This window comes from Nannospalax galili, unplaced genomic scaffold (assembly GCF_000622305.1).
Source record: "Nannospalax galili isolate Female #2095 unplaced genomic scaffold, S.galili_v1.0 scaffold2046, whole genome shotgun sequence".
NCBI lineage: Eukaryota > Metazoa > Chordata > Mammalia > Rodentia > Spalacidae > Nannospalax > Nannospalax galili.
Window position 1 is genome coordinate 312,539 of NW_008354294.1, and position 20,389 is coordinate 332,927.

The window sequence follows — 20,389 nt, forward strand, 5'->3', positions numbered from 1 at the left end:
AAGTGGGAGTTTTGAGAAATAGGAGTGATCTGGACAAAGGGAATAAGATACTGGTTACCCAAGACTGGAAGGGAAGAGTCCCTCCCTTGTACACACTTACCTGATGTCATTTTGAGGAACTGGTTCACTTCCTGGGGCTCTGCTTTGATCACTGGCAGCTGAGTCATCTCTCCTGGGGCCTGAGAAAGAGACAAGTTCAGCTCCATCACCTGCCCCTGGGATGTCTTCACCATGTTGTTCACGCCTCCTCCCTCCCCAGGCTGGCATATATCCTGCCCAATCAGGGGAGTGGCTGGCCTTGGAGTTCTGGACTCAGCCCAGAGAGAACAGAGGCAAGTTCTCATGTTTGGAAAAGCCACACTACACCTAAGAGAAGAAAACAGTGGCCACACAGTGTAGGTCAGAGCTTAATCTCAGGCAGAGTTCCTTTGGCTTCCAGGGTCAGGCCACCTTTCCTGGTGGAGGCTGATACTTCACTGACTGTGAAAGCCATGTAGCCCTTGGTATGTGGTTGCCATGAGGATGGGAGGTAATGTCAGACCCACTGTAACTGTTCCATGAAAGGGAACAATAGTACAGGAGGACTTAATTGGCTAAAGCCTCAGAGGAGGCTGCCAAAGTTGAACTATGACATGGATCCTGGAATAAAAGTAGGAGTAGAGTCCACATGAGGAAGCTTGAAGCTGTGAGAGCCTTTGGTGGGATTTCAGCTAGACACCAATGCAATCAGATGGACATTCTTAACAGATAGAATTTTCTGTTTATTTACAGCCCAATGTATTGTTCTAGAAAGGGCTTCAGGAACTCATGTGACTTTGTACATGTGACTCTACCAATATGCATGTAAGTGGTAGTCTCTATGAGGAAGGCATGGTATTGGGTGCTCCCCTCTGGGTCTGCTGCCAGCAGAGGGCATGACACAGTAAGTGGGACTCAGGGAAGTGCAAATTGGTCAGAATTTTGGCAATTCCTGGTCTATATTCAGCTCAGCCCCAGTGCTCCAGCTGAAAAGACACAAAGGGACTGTGATGTAGAGGAGTGGCAGCACTTGGATGGTTCACCTGGCTCAGTATGGTCAGTGCTAGCTCCTGGCTCCTGTGCCCTGTGCTGGCTAGAGTGGGAAGTGTGGGCTCTGGGGTCTGGCAGGCAGAGTATGAAAAGCAGCTGATTTGGGGCTCAACTTCACCTATGCTGCTCTCACTCCTTCCTTTCCAGTTTTGGCCAAGCAAATTCTGGAGCAGGTCTCAGAAGATCATGCCTTATTTCCTGACAGCTCTTGAAACTTAGAGGCAGGGAGGGGTTGACCTTTCTTGCCTGTGTGGCCACTTACCCTTTGAACAGGTGAGCCAGGTGGCTGGTAGAAGGGAGAGTCAGCCAAACCATGTGTTAGGGATTTAATTGGTCTTCTACTGTAGAATCTTAGGCCTCAAGGGGTGGGGACTCATGCACCCATTTTACAGAGAAAGCAGTGGAAGAAGAAAGGGAGAGGGCAAAGCTCCTGGAGCACAGTTAGGGACCAAGCTGGACCCAGCAGGGCCTCTCCGGGGAGTCAGTGGTCTGGGTCTTACATTCCGGGGTTTATAGCTGTTATCTATACATTCAAGGAAATGGAGGTGGCATTGGCATAGAGTGTGGTTTATTAATCTCTTAAACACAGACAGATGAAATAGAGCACCATTTTTATATCTGTATGTTTGCCTTTCTTCAAATCCTAAAGTTTCTAGAAAATGAAGTATCCTGGGGTGTTTCCCTTTCTGAGTCCCTTGACTAGGCAACTAATGCTCAATCCTGTCTGGTGCCCTGCAAGCTTTCTTGCACACAGGGAGGACTCAGCATCCTTGGAAGATGCTGCAGCTTGTGCTCATTGGAGGACAACGAAGAGGTGATCAGTGTGGGGAGGTAGCAGAGGACCCTCAGTTCTGGAGGCAAGGCTTGCATTGTTCCCTGTTCATGGACTCCTGGGGTGGAGCCCAGGCTTTGGGTATCACTCCTCCCAGCCTCCCCTAGCCCTTCTCCTTTCCTCAGCCCCTGTCACTAGTCCCCAGACTCACCTGGTGGGGTATAGGCAGTCTGGAGAGGGGGCTGAGGCCCAGCAGTGGTGGAGTGGCTATGGCAGAGGCAGCCATGGCAGAGGAGGCAGCCAGAGGGTCGACGGGAAGCTCTGAGCTCTGCTCCTGCTTCACCATGATGGAGCATAGTTTGTGTCCCAGTGCCCATGCTCCATGTTCCACGTCTGGGGGAAGGAGGAAGAACCTAAGCTCAGGGGGCTTCCAGAACTGAGAGTTCAGCCCACTTCTGCCCATTGGTGGCTGTTCTGGACTGCGGAGGGATGTTAGAGTGCCCCACATGGAGGCAAACAGAAAAAGTGGGTGCCCTTGTGAGATGAGAGGGGGTGGGCTGGAGCCAAAAGAGGTGAGATCATTTTCTGTATTGAGCCACTCACAGAACAGGCCTGGACGCTGTACCTGGACCCCTATTGACCTGCTGTGTGACCTTAGGCAAGTTGCCTATTCTCTTTGAGCCTCAGCTTCCTCATCTTTGAAAGAAGGAAAGCAGGGCTGGGAAGATAGATGGGGAGATAGTGCTTGCTGTGTGTGTCCAAAGGGGTACTTGTTCTTCCGAGGGGTGGGGCCTGCTGTGGAGAGTTGGCTGCAGAGAGTTAGCCACAGAGGGAGGAGCATTGGTGGGATCTTGGCAGAGGTCGGGAGGGATGTAGGGGGGCGAGGGGGGCGGGGGGCGTGAGAGGGGGGCCACGGAAACGGCTCGGGTACACCCGCATGGAGTGAGAGGGGGCATTTACCGACCTGGGGCGAGACTGGAAGCTAAAGGAGCTAACGGAGACTGTGGGCTGGCTAGGAAGCCTTGCCGAAGAGCCACAGAGCTGTATGGTTCAGGGGGTGTTCGCTTTTGTAAGTTACTATATTTCCTTTACCCAGGATATAAACTATGAAAAATGTAGGTAAAGATGTGTTATATGGTTTGTCTAATAGCGCCAGGAGCAAGGGATTCTAAGAGAATTCGGGTGACACTGTACGATAATGAAGACCTGAGTTTGGAACCCCGCCCGGCACCATTTAAAAAGCTGGAAGCAGCAACATACACCTGTGACCCCAGCGATGACTAGGAGGTGGACAACAGAGCATCCCTAGATCTTACTGACCAGCCAGTGTAGCCAATCAGGAGCAACAGGTTCCGGGAGAGACTCTGTCTCAAAAGATAGGGTGTATGGGGGCTAGAGAGATGACTCAATGGTTAAGAGCACTGCCTTCTCTTGCAAAAGACTTGGGTTTGCTCTAAGCACCCACATGGCAGTGAAAAATCATTGTAACTCCAGTTCCAGGGGATTCGATGTCCTCTTCTGGCCTCTGTGGGCATTGCATACATGGGTGCACTTACATGCAAACAAAACACTCATACACATAAAATAAAAATAACAATAAAATAAGAGAGAGAGTAGCTGGGCGTGGTGGCTCATGACTTTAATCCCAGCACTCAGGAGGCAGAGGCAGGGGGATTTCTGTGAGTTCAAGGCCAGCCTGGTCTACATAGTGAGTTCCAGGACAGCTGGGGCTACAGGGAGACCCTGTCTCAAAAAGACCAAAAAAGAAAAAGAAAGAAAGTGATTGAGGAAGTCACCCAATGTCTTTTTCTGGCCTCTACATGCACTAGGACAAATGTGTACACACATAAACACATACAAACTTATACACATAAAAGAAAAAGGAAAAAAGGAAAGAAACAGGACAGATCTAATAGGGAGGTTCCGAAGATTAATAGTATAACAAGTGTGGACACACAGCACAGTGCCTGGTGAGAAATGAATGTTCAGTAAGAGGTAGCTAGTGTTAATACAATTATTGTTACTGAGTAAACATTTGCCCTGTGCCAGTTGCTGGGGAGCTAGTGAGAGCCATAGCAGCTCAGAAGAGTTGGAACACTGGGGTCAGGGATGCTAGAGTCAGTGAGGTCAGTATTGGTGACCTGGCTGCTGGGCCTGGAGCTGTAACTTTATCCTAAGGTGAAGGGAAGCCACAGAACATGCTGGGTTTATAACTTAAAAACAAAACAATACATATTTCTGGGGGCTGGAGCGATGGTTCAGCAGTTAAGCGCACTGGCTGCTCTGGCAGAGGACCCGAGTTCAGTTCCCAGCATCCACATGGGGACTAACAACTGTCCATAATTTCAGTTCCAGGGGGTCTGATGCCCTCATCTGGCCTCCACGGCATTGCATGCATGGTGTACTTACATATATGCAGGAAAACACTCATATATATTAAAAATAAATAAAAAATTAAAAGCATAACTCTTGCCCTTTCAACTGCTTTTAGACACCAATGTGTGAGCTGCTTGGCTCCACCCTTTCTGTCTGCCTTTTTGTTTTTGTGACTACAGTGTCTTCCTGTAGTTGTAGCTGGCCTGGAACTTGCTATGTAGACTAGGCTGGCCTTGATATCACAGAGATCCTCCTGTCTCTGTCTCCTGAGTGCTGAAATTAAAGGCATGTGCCACACATGACTGACTGATGCCTTTTAAATGGAGCCCCTGTTCTAATGAATGAAAATCAGAGACTTCTGAGAGCAGAGGTATCTGAGCTGTGAGCCAAAGGTTTCAGTCATGCTTGAAAACGTTTGAAAGAAAAGAATTCACAGCTGCGAAATGATTCAGTGGGTGAAGTGTGACAATCTGAGTTTGATCCCTGGAACCTACATAAGTTGGAAAGAGGGAACAGATTTCATAGAGATGTCCTGTGACCTCCACACAAGATCTGTGGTACATGTGCACTTTCCTGCATCCTACACACACACAATAGTAATAATAAATAAATAATTAAAAAAACTTTTGATGGTTTCAATTTCTGGAAGTGGTAAGATGTAGAATGTGGCCAGAGGAGTGGATGGCTGAGGACTGTGGTGTTAGAAGACACCCTCTGCTCTGCTGTCTTAGTTCCCAGAGTTGCATGAAGACCTCTGTGTATTCACCCAGATTAAGATTGAAGCCTCCTCAAGAGATGCTCAGTCTCATCACTTTTAGATTTGAATATGAATTGTGAAGCTCAATTATGTAAAAACAATAAACATGTAGGCTGCATCTGAAAAAAAAAATCTAAATGAAGACTAGACCAAGCTCTAGCAAGATGGAGCAGGACACACAGGAGGCTATTGCACCAGGAGAGTGAAGTCAAGGCCTGAATAAAGGCAGAAGGGGAGGAAAAGGTGTTTTTTTTTTTTCTTTTTCTTTTGTTTTGTTTGTTTGTTTTTATACAATGTCTCAGGTATCCCAGTGTGGCCTCAAACTGGATATGTAGCCAAGGATGGCCTTGAACCCCTGATACTCCTGCCTCTATCTCCCAAGTGCTGGGATTACAGGTGTGTGTAGCTATGCCCAGTTGCACTGTTTATGCAATGCCGGGAATGGAACCGAGGGCTCCACGCATGCTAAGCCATTGCACTTGGCATTAGAAACAAAGTTCAAAAGAGGAATCCCTGCAGGCCTCTCTGTGAGTTCAAGGCCAGCCTGGTCTACATGGCAAGTTCCAGACCAGCCAGGGCTGCATAGTGAGACCTTGCCTCAAATCCCTTGCCACCCACCCCCCGCCCCGAAAAAAAGAAAAGAAATCCACAGGACCCAGGCTTAAGGCTTTTTGGCAGTAAGGTGGATGTTTGGGATTCCCCTGAGCAAAGTCCACCTCCTGCTGTCTAGTGGATCTTCTGGCTTCATCTGGGCACACAGCTGTCAAGCCTTAGTTTTCTTCTGCTGACTGATGGGGGTCCTCCATCCCAAGCCAGCCCAGTCAAGAAGCAGCAGTAAGGCAGGGGTTGGGAAGCCAGCTTGCAGGGGAGGGGCTGTGTGGGACTCTGTCCCCAGCCCCATGAGTGAGGAGAGGGGTCAGTGCCTACCTGATCTCACCTCAGAGCCCAAGTCCCTCCCTGCTGGGAGCCTGAGAGCCCCAGCCCTGGGCCACAGCCGGTCCCAGGTCTAGGAACATCCACAGTCTTCCCAAATTACAGGGCCAAGCGTTTGCTCCGGGAAGCTGCCCCTGCAAAGGGCCACAGACAAATTGCTTTAAAAATAGACCTGGGGTGGCCAAGAAGCTGCTGAGGCAGCCAATATGGTGTATGGAGACCCTGGCATGGGAGGGGTCCACCCCATGCCTCTGTTCTTCCTAGGCTGGAGCTGGAGACCTCAGGAGGTCCAGAAGCTTGGTGGCTGCTGGGTGTGGTGAGCAAGGGAGAGCTCAGCAACCATGAGCCATGTAGCCTCCTAAAACCCCAGAAAGTGTCCCTGTCTTCATGGCAGGGGGGGACAAAGGCCAGTTTTCACCTTCTGGAAGGCTGTAAACCTCCTACAGCTCTAAGACCTTGATGCTCATGAGCTACCCCAAAAGTGTGTGCAAGCACTGTTTGCTCTGCATTTAATAGATGAGACCATTAAGATGTCACCCAAGCCTGGTGTGGTGGCATAGGCCTTTAATCCCAGCACTTGAGGTGGAGGCAGGCTGATCTATGTGGTGGGCCCTAATCTGGGAATTTTATGTTCAGTCTTGCCCAGAACTCTCAACTACAAACTATTTTCATCTTTTTAAAACATTTTTTTCACCGGGCCTGGTGGCACACGCCTTTAATCCCAGCACTTGGGAGGCAGAGGCAGGCAGATCTCTGTGAGTTCAAGGCCATCCTGGTCTACATAGTGAGTTCCAGGACAGCTGGGGCTACAGGGAGACCCTGTCTCAAAAAGACCACCCCCCCCAAAAAAAAAACCAAAAAAAAAACCAAACCAAAACAAAACATTTTTTTCCTGGATTTTTTTTTTTTTATTGTTTTTGTGTATGTGTATGTCTGTGTGTGGGCACATGCATGTGAGTGCAGGTGGTTGTGGAGGCCAGAGATGTAGGATTTCTCTGCAGCTAGAGTTATAGGCAGTTGGGAGCTGCCTGCTGTGGGTGTTGGGAACTGAATTCAGATCCTCTGTAAGAGCAGTATGTGCTGTTACCACTGAGCCATCTCTCCAGTCCCTATTTTCATCTTATAATTGAGGAAATAGAGGCCTAAAGAGGTTAAAGAACTTACTCAAGGTGACCCAGATGTTAATGGAGATAGCAGGGCACACACCAATCCTCCTGTATGTCCAGCCCAGCAGCCTTTGCTTCTCTTCAGGAATGGCAGATGGAAGGAGTGGTGGAAGGGGTGAGGCTTAGAACCTGGGGACTGGCGCTAGCCCTCCATTCTGCATCTAGCCATGTGCATGACCAAGACAGCTCCACTTTCAGGAAATATTTTCCATTATGGATCGAATGGGACTTATAAAAGGATTCCTACCTTACCTTGCCTATTCATTGTGAGACACAAATCAGACAGTGAACCTGCCATGGAGACAGAAATGTACTCTATACTGTTATCCCCACATGTGGGTGAAATTGCTGAGGCTTCTAGAGGTTAAGAGACATGTCCGTGATTACTCTACCAAGAATGACAGAGCCAGGACCACCTAGTGTAGGTGCCCATGGAAATCAGAAGTGTCAGATCCTCCTGTCTTTGAGGAAATGACAGAGCAGACAGTCATCTGAGGCTAGGTAAGTGTTTACCACTGAACTGGATCCAAGTCTCTTTTTACTTTTTAAAAATTTTAGGTAAGATCTCAAGTTACCCAAATTGACCTTGAACTTTCTATCCTCCTGCCTCAGCCTCCTGAGTAGCTGTATTTCATTTATTGTTAGTTTGTATGTTTGGAGACAGGGTCTATCTATGTAGCCCAGGCTGGCCTCAAACTTACCATCTTCCTGCCCACTCCCCTGAATGGTGGGTTACCATCATGCACCACTATGTCTGCTGGGCTGGCTGAGGTGCTACAGTTTACTGTGTGTGTGCATGCATGTGTGTGTATGAGTATGGGTGCACTGGTACATGTGTGTGTGTGCGTTTGTGCCTGTGGAGGTCAGAGGTTGATGTTGGGTGTCTTCCTCTATTGACCTTCACCTTAATTTTTGAGACATTGCCTCTCACTGAACCTGAAGCTTGCTGTTTCAGTGACTGTTTTTTAAAAAATAATTTATTTGGGTTTTTGAGACAGAGTCTACCTGTAGCCCCAATTGGCCGAATCTCACTATATAGACCAGGCTGGTCTATCTCTGTCTCTGTCTCTCAGAAACCTGTCTGCCTCTGCCTCCCAAGGGCTGGGATTAAAGGCATGCACCACAACACCCAGCACTGATTTATTTATTTTTATTTTATGTATATGAGTATTTTGCCTACATTTATGTAAGTGCACCCGTGTCATACAGTGCCTGTGGGGGTAAGAAGAGGGTAGTGGATCCCCTGGAGTAGGAGTTATGGACAGTTGTTAACTACCATGTGGGTGCTGGGAACCAAACCTAAGTCCTTTGCAAAAGCAGTCAGTACTCTTAACTGCTGAGCTATCTCTCCAGCCCCTTTGAACATTTAATCAAATATTTAGTTACGTGTATGTGTGTAAGTACGTACACATAAGTGTAGGTGCTCATGGAAATCAGAAGTGTCAGATCCTCCTGGAGCTGGAGTTATAGGTGGTTGGGAGCAACCTGACATGGGTGCTGGAAATTGAACTTGGGTTCTTGCAAAAGCCAGTAGTTGCCCTTAACCCTTAACTGCCAAAGTGTATTTCTAACAAGCTCCCAGGTGGCCCTGGGGTCTAAGAGCTATACTCTGTGAATCAACTGTTGTCAGGCCAAGCCCTTTGAGAAGTGCCCAAATGGGTTCAAATTCCATGGTACCCAAAAGGCAGGAGCTATGTGGGAAGCTGCTACAGGAGTCTTGGGCAGCAAGAGTCCCCTCTTGTCCCTTAGAAGCTTCCTCCCTCCTGGGCCCTTGCAATTCTTACCTTGGGTGGTGTTCTCCATCTTGATGGGCACCAGGGGGCTCTGGGGTGCAGAGTCCCCACTCAGGGAGTAGCTGTGCTCAGCCTGGATGCCTGGTGCTGGGGAGTCCAGTTCCATGTCCAGCAGAGGGCTCTTTTCATCTAGCATGGGGTCATCAAAGAAACTGCTGAACAGGTCATTAGAGAAGTCCTCCATGTTCTCCACGAAATGGTCCAGGTGCTCTGGGAAGTGCTGGGGAGGGAGAAAAAGCCTCAGCTTGACTTGGGGAGGGGGTACTGCTACAGAGGGGTCACTCCCCAGTTTTGTTCCCCCATCATTAATACCATCATGTCACCACCAACCTCTCCATGACAAATGTTACCAGTTCCAACTCTCACCATTTCTTTCTTTTAAAAAAGAATTCTCTGTTCCCTTCCCAGGATGTTCAGATCCTGTGGCATCTCATGACCTTCATCAGCAGTGCCAGGCTCAGAGCCTTTGCTTTTACCTCTTGATTTTTTTGTTTTTTCTTTTTTGGTCTTTTTGAGACAGGGTCTCCCTGTAGCCCCAGCTGGCCTGGAACTCACTATATAGACCAGGCTGGCCTTAAACTTACAGAAATCCACCTGCCTCTGCCACCTGAGTGCTGGGATTAAAGGCATGTGCTACCATGCCTGGCTGCTTTTACCTCTTAACCTTCCTAGGCTTGGAGCTTTAATTGGTGGTCTCTAGTCTATGAAAATTAAGACAATCTAGATTTGTCACCCAGATTGTTTTTGTTTAAAGCTACATAACAGTTTGGGAAATTCCATATTAATTTTCATCAAAATTGATGGAGTTAAGAATTTCCTGTCTGTGAATGTAAGAGTGGCACATTTTTCTGTGACAAGTCAGGATTTATTCATAGGATGAGTGGGAGGGATGGGAAAAAGCAGTAAGGGCCAGCCAAAGGGACGCTGGGACATTGAATCTGTGGCATTTGCCTGTTCTGTCTTCCCATCTTGGTGTTCTAATTTTGAGCTCCATTAGTTGGAGGGGTGTAAAGTGGGGAGACCAGGCCTGCAGATACACCAGTGTAAGTACACCAATAAAGTCATACAATTTATCTAAACAGGAATGAAAGATAAGCTTTGAATAAATGTGTCCCATAAATATGATGGAGATGCTTGAAAAGTAGACTCAGGTCCTTAGCACTCTTTTTTAAAATTTTTTTATTTAAGATTTTTAGAATATCATTAATTAATTAATTTAAAAAATATTTTATTATTTTTATTTTATGTGTATGAGTGTATTGCCTGAATGTATGTGAGTGCACCAGTGTCGTGCAATGCCTTTGAGGTCAGAAGGGGGTTTCAGATTTCTCTGGAACTGGAGTTAAGGATGGTTCGTAGCCGTCATGTGGGTGCTGGGAATTGAACCCGGGTCCTCTGCAAGAGCAGTCAGTGCTCTTAACCGCTGAGCCATCTCTTCAGTCCCTAATTAATTTTTTATGTGTATGAGTGTATTGCCTTTGTGTACGTATGTGCATCTGTGTAGTGCAATGCCAGTGGAGGTCAGAAGAGGGTGTCAGATCCCCTGGGACTGGAGTTTCAGATGATTGTTAGCCATCATGTGGGTGCTGGGATTTGAACTTGGGTCCTCTGCAAGAGCAGCCAGTGCTCTTAACCACTGAGCCATCTCTCTAGCCCCTGGTGCTGTTTTTAAAGTGATGGATCAAGATGAGTGATTTGAGAAAACACTTGGGGAATTTCAAGAGAAATTAAAGTTGCTAAAGCAAGACAAATATGTTTAATAACTAAACTATTTGTACTATAATAGATTAATTATGTTCAATAAATTTCCAGACAAAATTGAAAAAAAATTATTTGATGATGATAGTGATGATGATGATGATGATAATGATGATGATGATGATGATAATGATGATGATGATGATAATGATGATGATGATGATGATGATGATGATATGTGTGAGCAGGTGCACATGCCCTGGCACATGAGTGGCTGTCAGAGAATTATGTGAAGTTAGTTCTCTCTTTCCACTTTTATGTGGGTTCCAGGGATCCAATTCAGGCTGCTAAGTTTGTGTGGCAAGTACCTTTATCCATCAAGCCATCTCACCAGCTTCTTCCACTTAAAAAAATTAATTTATTGGGGCTGGAGAGATGGCTCAGCGGTTAAGAGCACTGACTGCTCTTATAGAGGACCCGGGTTCTATTCCCAGCACCCACATGGCGGCTATGAACCGTCCTTAACTCCAGTTCCAGGGGAATCCAAAGTCCTCTTCTGACCTCCGAAGCATTGCACGACAAGGATGCACTCACATACATGCAGACAATACACTCATACACATAGAATAAAAACAATAAATAAAATGTAAAAAAGTCATTTATTTAAAAAATTTAAATTACATTTATTTATTTATTGTGCGTGTGTGTGTGGAGGGGTGCCACATGCCACAGTTTATGAGTGGATGTCAGAAGACAACTTGTGGAACTTGTTTGTCTCCTTATACCATATGGATCCCAGGAGTCAAACTTGAATCAAGTCAAACTTGGTCACAAGCTCCTTTATCCTCTGAGCCATGTCATTGGCCTTTTAAATTAAAAAAATATTTATTATTTTTATTTTATGTGTATGTGTGTATTGCCTGCATGTAGGTAAGTTCACCCATGTCATGCAATGCCTGAGGAGGTCAGAAGAGGCTGTTGGATCCCCTGGAACTAGAGTTACAGACAGTTGTTAGCTGCCATGTGGGTGCTGGGATTCGAACCTGGGTCTTCTGCAAAAACAACCAGTGTTCTTAACTGCTGAGCCATCTCTCCAGCCCCCTTTTAAATTTTTTAAAAGATTAGTTAGGCTGGGTATGGTGGTGCATGTCTTTAATTCCAGCACTTGAGAGGCAGAGGCAGGCGGATCTCTGTGAGTTCAAGGCCAGCTTGGTCTACGTAGTGAGTTCCAGGTTGGCTGGGGCTACAGGGAGACCCTGTCTCAAAAAAAATTAGTGTGTATGCGTCTATGTGTGGGTGTACATGCACATGTACGCGCTGATACATGTACCTGTGTGTGTGAATGGAGGCCAGAAGAGGGCGTCGGGTGTCTTTGTCTATCACTTTCTCTCAATTCCTTTGAGGCAGGGTCTTTTTCTGAACCGGGAACTCATGTTTCCTCAGCTAGATTGGAAGTCATCAGTTCTCAGCAATCCTCTGGGCTCTGCTTCCCTTGGACCTGGGGGTTACAGGTGTGCACAGGGCATCTGGCTTGTTATGTGGGTGCAGGGATCTGGCTCTGGTCCTCGTTCAAACATTTTACTGACTGAGTTGTCTCCCTCCCTGCCCCAGATTTTTATGTAGCCCAGGCTGGCTATAAACTTGTGATCCTCTTGCTTCAGCCTCCCAAGTACTGTTATTACAGGTATCTACCACGCCCTGCTCAGGCCTTTCTTTAATTTTACTTTTTTTGATGTATTTATTTTTATTTTCATGTGTGTAAGTGTTTTGCCTGCATGTATATAAGTGCACCCTGAAAGTGGAATGTTCATGGAGGTCAGAGGAGGATGATGGACCCCTGGAACTGGAGTTTTGGAGACTTATTAGTTGCTATGTGGGTGCTGGGAACTGAACCCAGGTCCTCTGCAAGAGCAAACAGTTCTCTTAACCACTGAGCCATCCCTCCAGCCCCCTCAGTCTATTCTTTATCCCAAAAGATCAGGCTGTGGAGCCACATTGCTGAAGTTGGAGTCCTGGCCTGGAGCCTCCTATGACTCAGTCTGTCAGGCTACAGTGGTGATTCACCAATGGGTTATGAAATCAATTTAGTGGGTCATGACCAGAAGTTTTAAAAATACATTTAGAAAATTTTTTTCCTTGACACACAATAATTTGGGTACAGTTTGACTTTTCATTAAATGTGCCAATGCCCAGACCAAGATAGCAGGGCATATTCATTGCTTGAAACACGTATCATTTCTTTATGGTAGGAGCATTGAAAATCCTCTCTATACTAGCTACTTTGAAATATATGATTAATTGTTAACCACAGTTAAAAGCATTAGAATCCTCCACTCCTCCTTTCCCACTGTACCCTTGATCCTGCTGCCCACCCTCCCCAGTCCCCTTTCACTGCCAGCCCCAGCTCCCCCAGTAACTGCTTTCTCCTTCACAGATCAATTTTTTTAATTAAAAAAATTTTTTATGTGTATGTGTGTATTCCCTGCATGTAGGTAAGTGCACCTGTGTCGTGCAATGCCCGCGGAAGACAGAAGAGGCTGTCGGATCCCCTGGAACTGGAGTTACGGACAGCTGTTAGCTGCCATGTGGGTGCTGGGATTCAAACCTGGGTCTTCTGCAAGAACAGTCAGTGTTCTTAACTGCTGAGCCATCTCTTCAGCCCCGTCACAGATCAATTTTTAAAGCATCTGCATGTGAGATCATGTTTTAAAAATCTTTTGGTTATGTTTTATTTATTTTTATTTTATGTGTACCAGTGTTTTGTCTGCATGCATGTAAGTATATCACATGCATGCAGTACCCGAAAAGCCAGAAGAGGGCACCTGAAATGGGAGTAACAGATGTTGTTAGTAGCCATGTTGATGCTGGGAACCAAACCGAGGCCCTCAGCAAGAGCAGCCAATGGTCTTAACTGCTGAATCATCTCTCCAACCCCCAAAGCATGTTTTTTAGTTTCATCTTTCTTTGCAGCACTGGGGGATTGAATCAGGGCTTTGTGCATGCTAAGCAAGTGGTCTACCACAGTTATACCTCTGGCCCAAACGTGGTTTTTATGACCAGAATTTAAGAAAAAATAACGAGAACAAAATACAAAAATAGAGTAGAAAAAATCAATGCATAGCACATAGCAAAGTTAATATCTGGCGAATTATCTATCTTGGTATGTGTATACTTGGTAAAGGCATCAGATGTCATTCTTAGAAATAAACAGAACAACTCTGTTAATGATCTTGGAAAAGCTCATTAACCTCTGTGCTTTATCCTCCTCTCTATAGTGGGGTTATCATAGGTCTCACTTGCTAAAATTATTGTGGAGATCAAACCAATTCATATGAGTAAAGGTTTAGGACAGTCCGAGGCACAGTCATGGCTCAACAAATGTCATATCATAAATAAAGAATGCCAAGGGTTGATGGCTCAGTTGTTAAGAGTACTGGATGCTCTTGCAGAGGATTCAGGTTTGGTTCCCAGCACCCACATGCAGGTAATAACTCAAGTTCCAGGGGATCAGATGCCCTTTTCTGACCATCACAGGCATTGCACATACATGGTGCACTTATTTACATGCAGGCCTAACACTCATACACATAAAATAAAAATAAAAGATGTTTTTGAAAAAGAATGTCAAAGGTTGACACATAGTAGGTGCTTTTTTTCTTTTGGAAGAATTATAAATGTGTAATTAGTTGTTACTATGGTTTATTCATTCTTTGTTGAATGAATACATTTGCTGGTGGGTTGGAAGAGACTGGCTGTGAGGTTGCTTCAGGCTCTGGATTCCCAGCTGGGGAAAAGGGCTGGCTTTTCCAGATTGGTTCAAGGTGCAGAGTCATTGGTTTTCTGTGGCCTGGACTATCAAGAACCTGTCCCAGTCAGGCAGGAATAAGCCTGAGGATAAGGCTGAGGACCACCTGAGTCTGCAAGGACCAGGAGATGAACAAGGGCCCTGGAGCCATATAGACTTGCTTTTGACTTCCAGATGCATTACTTGCTAAGTTTTTTCTTTTACTGGAGAGATGGCTCAGTGGTTAAGAGTATTTGTCTCTCTTGCAGAGGATCTGGGTTCAGTTCCCAGCACCCATATGGTGGCTTATAGCTGTCCACAACTCAAGTTCCAACAGATATGAAGCCCTCTACTGAGTTTTTTAATGTCTCTGTGCCTCAGTTTCCTCACCAGGAAGGGGGAAATAATAATTCCTACCACATAGCATTTGTCATGAGGATTAAGTGTTGGTTAGATGCTTAGTACTAACCTCATAGGAGTATGAGGATAAAATGAGTGACTACACATGAAGTACTCAGAACAGCACCTGGTGTGCAGTTAGTGCTCAATGCTCAGTAGTTATTTTTATGAAAACTGAAGCCCCTAAACTCTGGTAATGATCTTAGAACCAATATATGGAAGTGGTTTGATTTCCCCTCTGAACAAAGTGTGAGGAGAGACTTCAGGAAAGATGAGTCCAGAGAAGCCATTGATGCACTCGGTGCTCTCCTGGTTTTCCAGGAATCGTAACCATCATCTTATACTTTTGTTTGGACTGGAATCTTCCAAAGTACTCTCATATCCCTGCCCTCCCCACCTCCAGCCTAGGATGGTCTTGAATTTCTGACACTCTTGTCTCTACCTGTAGTGTGCTGGGATTATAGGCATGCATCACAATGCCTGGTTTATGTGGTGCTGGGGATGGAACCCAGGCCCTGCACATGCTAGGCAGGCAGCCTACCCATTGAGCCACATCTCCAACCCCTGCGTCATTTCATTTAAGCCTCATATTTATCCAAAAGCAAAGCCAGACACAGTTTTGCATTTGACAAGCAGGGAAACTGGGGCCAAGGAGCCAGGCAAAGCCAGGAAATGTCCACAGTTCCTCATTGCTCAGCCCTCCCCAATCACTTCACACCTCCTTTCTCTGTTCGGGAGTGGTCTGTCTGCTGCCAGACTGTGAACTCTCAGGGATAGGTCTGTATCTCAATGAATATCTTGCTAGGTATTCATGTAGTAGAGGTGCAGGATCAGGGCTTTGTACCCCAGAGGGCAGGGCCACTATATTAGCTGTCCAGCAGTGCCTGGGTGGTGCATCACCAGAAGCTCAGGGGCTGGATGAGTCTCTAGAATAACTGAGATCCCAGACAGAAACGTTTAGGGGTATATGCCCTTTTCTCCCTTCTCCCAAGCAGCCAGGACTGAGCTAGCCACACCCGCGTCAGAGTCCTGCCAGCCCAGTTGGGGGCGCTTCCTCCTAGCCTGGCCCTCCCTGACTCTCAAAGGCTGCGGTGGGGCCCAGGGGAGGGGGCTGTGAGGATCGGGAGAACCGTGAGTCAGCCGCTACGGTATTTCTCCAGCAGCTGCTCTTCAGGCGATAAGGGTTTGCCAAGCCCTTTCCCGGGGGCCTGGGAGAGCAGAGAGCTCGCAGCCTCCGGTCTCCGCTGGGGCGCAGTTGGGGAGGGCGTCTCTAAATGTTTTGGCTTCAGGAAGATGAGCGAGAAGGACCCCTTTTGGGTACACCCAACAGAAACCTGCTAACGGACCTTAATTGGCTCGCTTTTGTGAGGAGCACCCACCCCACCTGCTAGAAACAGCAGCTAAAGCTCAGCAGGCTGGAGCTTCCAGAGCGGTGGGAGCCAAGTGGAAGGGGAGGGCGGCCAAGGGGCAGGCGGGGTGGGGGTGGAGGACGCTCGTGTGCTCGATCCTCCCTACTCGGGGTTTCTGGAGTGCTGAGTGGATGGTGAGCACTTTACATCACACCTAGACCCATCTGCCCTTAACGGCAGCGCTGCCATCAGTAGCTGCTCTCCGAGTGTTGTAGCCTGTTTCATCTGGGGCCTGGTCTCTCGCAGCAGCAGCAGCACACAGTTACGGTTTGAGGCAGCCGGGACCTGAGAAAGTTCATGGTCTATGACTCTCAACCCCATTTACTGATGAGAAAACTGAGGTCCAGAGAGGGCAAGCCATCTGCCCACAGTCACAAAGTTAGTTGGTAATGTTGGGAAGGTCCTCCGCAGCTGTGGAGTTGCATGGGGGTGGGGGTTCCCTTTGCGGTTCTTCTTCCTCTGTGTTCACCTCCCCCATCCCTGCAAAACTCACTCTGGAGACTTCAGACCGTCCCACCAGCTCCAGCCAGATCCCTGGTCTCCCTCTCTCCCTCGCTCCCTATCTAGCCCTCCTTCTCATTCTCTCTCTCTCTCTCTCTCTCTCTCTCTCTCTCTCTCTCTCTCTCTCTCGTCAGGTTTAGACTGTCCGATGGAAATCTGGGGGTGGAGCTGGGGGAAAGGCCGGTGGCCAGGAGTTCACACTGGGACTCACGCCAACATTTGAGGGGGACAGGGTTGTGCTAGGGGTGAGCAGTCTTCGGGGGTGCTTTTCCAGGCAACTGGGGTGGGAAGCTAGAGAAGGAAACATTAGGATTCGTTTCCCTCCTCCTTAAAGACTTTTTCCTACAGTCCTGCCAATATCAGCCCCCCCCCCCAAGCCACGCGCAGCCGGCGCTGGCTCCACTCTCTTGGAGGAGAGGTCCCCGAGCCCTCCTGCTCACAGACCCGCACCCCGCGCCCGGGCCGGGCCAACCGCTCTTTGAATTGTGCAGAGCGATGTTTGCCGCGCCCGCACGCGGGCCAGGCAAGCCCAAGCCGGCCGCCCCTCGCCGGCATCCCGCCTACTCATTGGTGAGAGCCGAGGAGCTCTTGACCAATGGGAGGAGGCTGCGGAGCCGCCGCCCGCAGGGCAGGGAATGCGGCTGCGCAGACCAGGGTTCAGGCACCCGCCAACCCGGTCCCCCGTCTGGGTCCAAGCTGAGATGGCAGTCTCACAGTGTCCCGAGACACTTATCAGTCACGTAGTCGCCGCGATGAGGGGCAGACGGACAGGGAGCGTTTCCAGCTTCGACCCCCCCCCGCCCCGCCCCTGGCTCCATTGGGCGAGCCAGGCTCCGATTCTCACGTACAGTTCTGCCTCTCCCTCTCCTACAGTAATCCTCCTACCAGGGGGTGCACCGATGGGCAGTGAGAGAGGGGTATTCTCAGGGCTGGAACAGAATAGACCCCACCGGGGGCAGTACAGGCAGGGAAAAGATCTGGGGTGCAGCTGCCCCCTGGGGTGTGTGTGTGTGTGTGTGTGTGTGTGTGCCTACAAACAGCCCCAGGGCGCCCCTTGTCCCAGGCCACTAGTCCCTTGGCGCCTGCACGACCACCCTGGCTTCTGCCCCAACCCCAGACTCTGGCTGATTCAGCCTGTGCTGAATGTGGAGTGAGTTGGTCCAGACTGAGATGTGGGATCAGGGGTAGGGGGAATCCCCAGCAAACATTCCTTCCAAGAGAGTGAGCTCTGGGAAGAAATGGGACAGGAGTCCTCTCTCATTTCCCCTCTTTCCTCCCAGGGAGGGCAGCCCACAAAAGCCTCCCCAAAACACAGTGACCCATAGAATCCTCTCAAATTTCCCCCTTTTCTTCCCTGGGAGGGTGACTAGCAGACACCTCTCCCACAAACACACTGACCTGACCCATACATTCCGGGACGGTTACTTGCCTCCTGGCCACTAGAAAACTGCCCCCATTTCAAGCAGAAGGGCCACCACTGTGAGTCACTGCTGTGTCCAGTGTGTGTGTGTGTGTGTGTGTGTGTGTGTGTGTGTGTGTGTGTGTCCAGTTCTGGGGGTCTGACATCCTCTTCTGGCCTCCATGGGCACTGCATGCATGTGGTACACTTCCATGCAAGCAAAACACTCACACACATAAAATATAATTAATTAATTAATTTAAAAGAAATAGGAATACACAAAGATTAAAATAAAAATATAGCTCCAGAGGTTAGGTTGATGACTTTTTTTAGTGTCTCTCTATGTAGCCCAGGCTAGCCTTGAACTCACCATTCTCCTGCCTCAGCCTCAAGTTAGATGGGATTAAGACAGAGTAGAGAGGATAAGTGGACCCCTGGGTTCCCATTCTCAGCAGATCTTCTTGTCCTTAAACACCATCCAGGTATGGGGGGGCGGGGTTCTTTAAGAACTTGGCTTCCTAGAGCTAGACCCTGACTATCTGGCAAAAGACATCGAACTCAAATTCAGGAGGCCCCAGATAAAGCCCAGCTCTGTTCTGAGACCTGGGCAGGGCCAGGTGGTGTGCTCAGGTCCCTTCATGGGTTTGTGTCCTTCCTGAACAAGGTGGCAGGGGCAGGAAGAAGTAACTTAATCCTCAGAGACTCACATCCTGCTTCTGCCTAGCTTCACCTCAAAGAGGTGAAGCCCATCCTCCCAGAACCCTCCTGGCACATGTGGGAGTTATTGGGATTATGTTGTTCCAATCTCACTCTTAACCCGAAGGCCAGGGAAGGTGGCTGCTGAGGTTTCACAATTTCCCTCTATTGCATATTCACCATACAACGGTAAATCCAAATGAACAGAAATGCTTCTGTGTGTAGGTATGCACATGTGTATACACCTGTATATGTGTACACTGTTATACAGACCTGGGGTGAGAGGGTTGTTCCACCTAGGAAATCTCAACTTCTCTGACATGACACAAAGATACAGACCCCTCCACTGAGATGTGATACAGACCTCTACATTGAGATGTGTCTTGCTTAGAGTCTATCTTACACACCGCCACCCACAGGTTCACATAGGTGGACACCATCAGATACAAACACAAGCCCAGCAAGGTCACTTATCAGCGGGGGTCAGATAGACACCAATTCAAATAGGCACACTCCAGCTGGGGACGTTGCTCAGAAGCAAAGCATTCACTGAGTATGCGTGAAGCTCAGCACCACAGAAACAGCAAATGATACATCACAACAACACACATGTGCAGTCACCCCAGACAAGCTCACAGTTTCACATGAATGCATGAGACATCTCACATGCTTCCAGAACTATAAGCTGATTGTGCCAAGCCACGTGCCTGAGATAACTGTCATGTGAGCCCAAGTGAGAGAAGATTTGGGAGTTCCAGGCTTGCTTAGGGCTGGGACAGTGACAGTTGGGACTGAAGAAGGGGCTGGTATAGGGATTGGAGCTTTTCTGTGCCAGTGAGCACTGGAAAAAGAGAAGAGTGGGCACAATGGCAACCACTGAAGGCTTTTTCTGTGCCAAGCAAGGTCCTGGGAGGGCATGTGTCACCTCTGCGGCCCCCAGCCTGATAGCCTAGGCATCTGCATCCCTCTCCTGTCACCAGTAACCCTGCCCAGGCAGGCCATGGGTCCCTCAGGTTTCCAGCCAACCCCTGGCATCTTCTGACAAGGCGGCCCCTGTGCTATGGGCCCAATGCTGAGGTGGGTGCCAGGCCCTGTCTGGACAGGATGAAGCTATGGTAGTGAGTGGCACCACCCAGGGCTCAGATTAGCTGTGACTGGTCATGAGGGTTAGTCCATATGCAATGGCCAGAGAATCCCTGTGGGACAACTCAGGACACTGGAAACCAAGTGCCAGAGCTGGCACTGGGACCTCTGAGAATACGGGTAAGCAGTTGCACTTATCACTCACACATTCGTCCTGCATTTGTTGAACACATACTATGTGTTCAGTTCTGCAGACAGAGATGAAGAGGTCTGTTTTCTACTCTAGAAAGACTTTTCTGACACGGTGGGACTACCTCATTTATAGAGGTAGATCCACATTTAGAAATGTGATTCCTCTCTAGAGTTGTGAGCTTCTAAACCCTAAAGTGACTGTCATTCCCTGGCTCAAAATCCATCCATGACTTCCCAATATCCTTATAATAGAGTCCAAGTTCCTTAGGGTAGCTTGGGATGGCCCATTCATGATGCCTCTGACTTTCTGTACCCTTCCTTCCTTCCTTCCTTCCTTCCTTCCTTCCTTCCTTCCTTCCTTCC

General features: G+C 48.2%; 1 protein-coding gene across 1 annotated transcript in view; it reads right to left on the minus strand.

Annotated features, from left to right (window-relative positions):
- Creb3l1 (cAMP responsive element binding protein 3 like 1) overlaps nt 1-20,389 on the minus strand; it is a 43,965-nt gene that overhangs the window by 10,173 nt on the left and 13,403 nt on the right. The window contains exons 2-4 of the mRNA XM_008851586.3: nt 8,857-9,085; nt 2,052-2,233; nt 101-179 (exon numbers count right to left, since the gene is read on the minus strand). Coding sequence (XP_008849808.1) covers nt 101-179; nt 2,052-2,233; nt 8,857-9,085 — 490 coding nt within the window. The remainder of the gene's footprint in view (nt 1-100; nt 180-2,051; nt 2,234-8,856; nt 9,086-20,389) is intronic.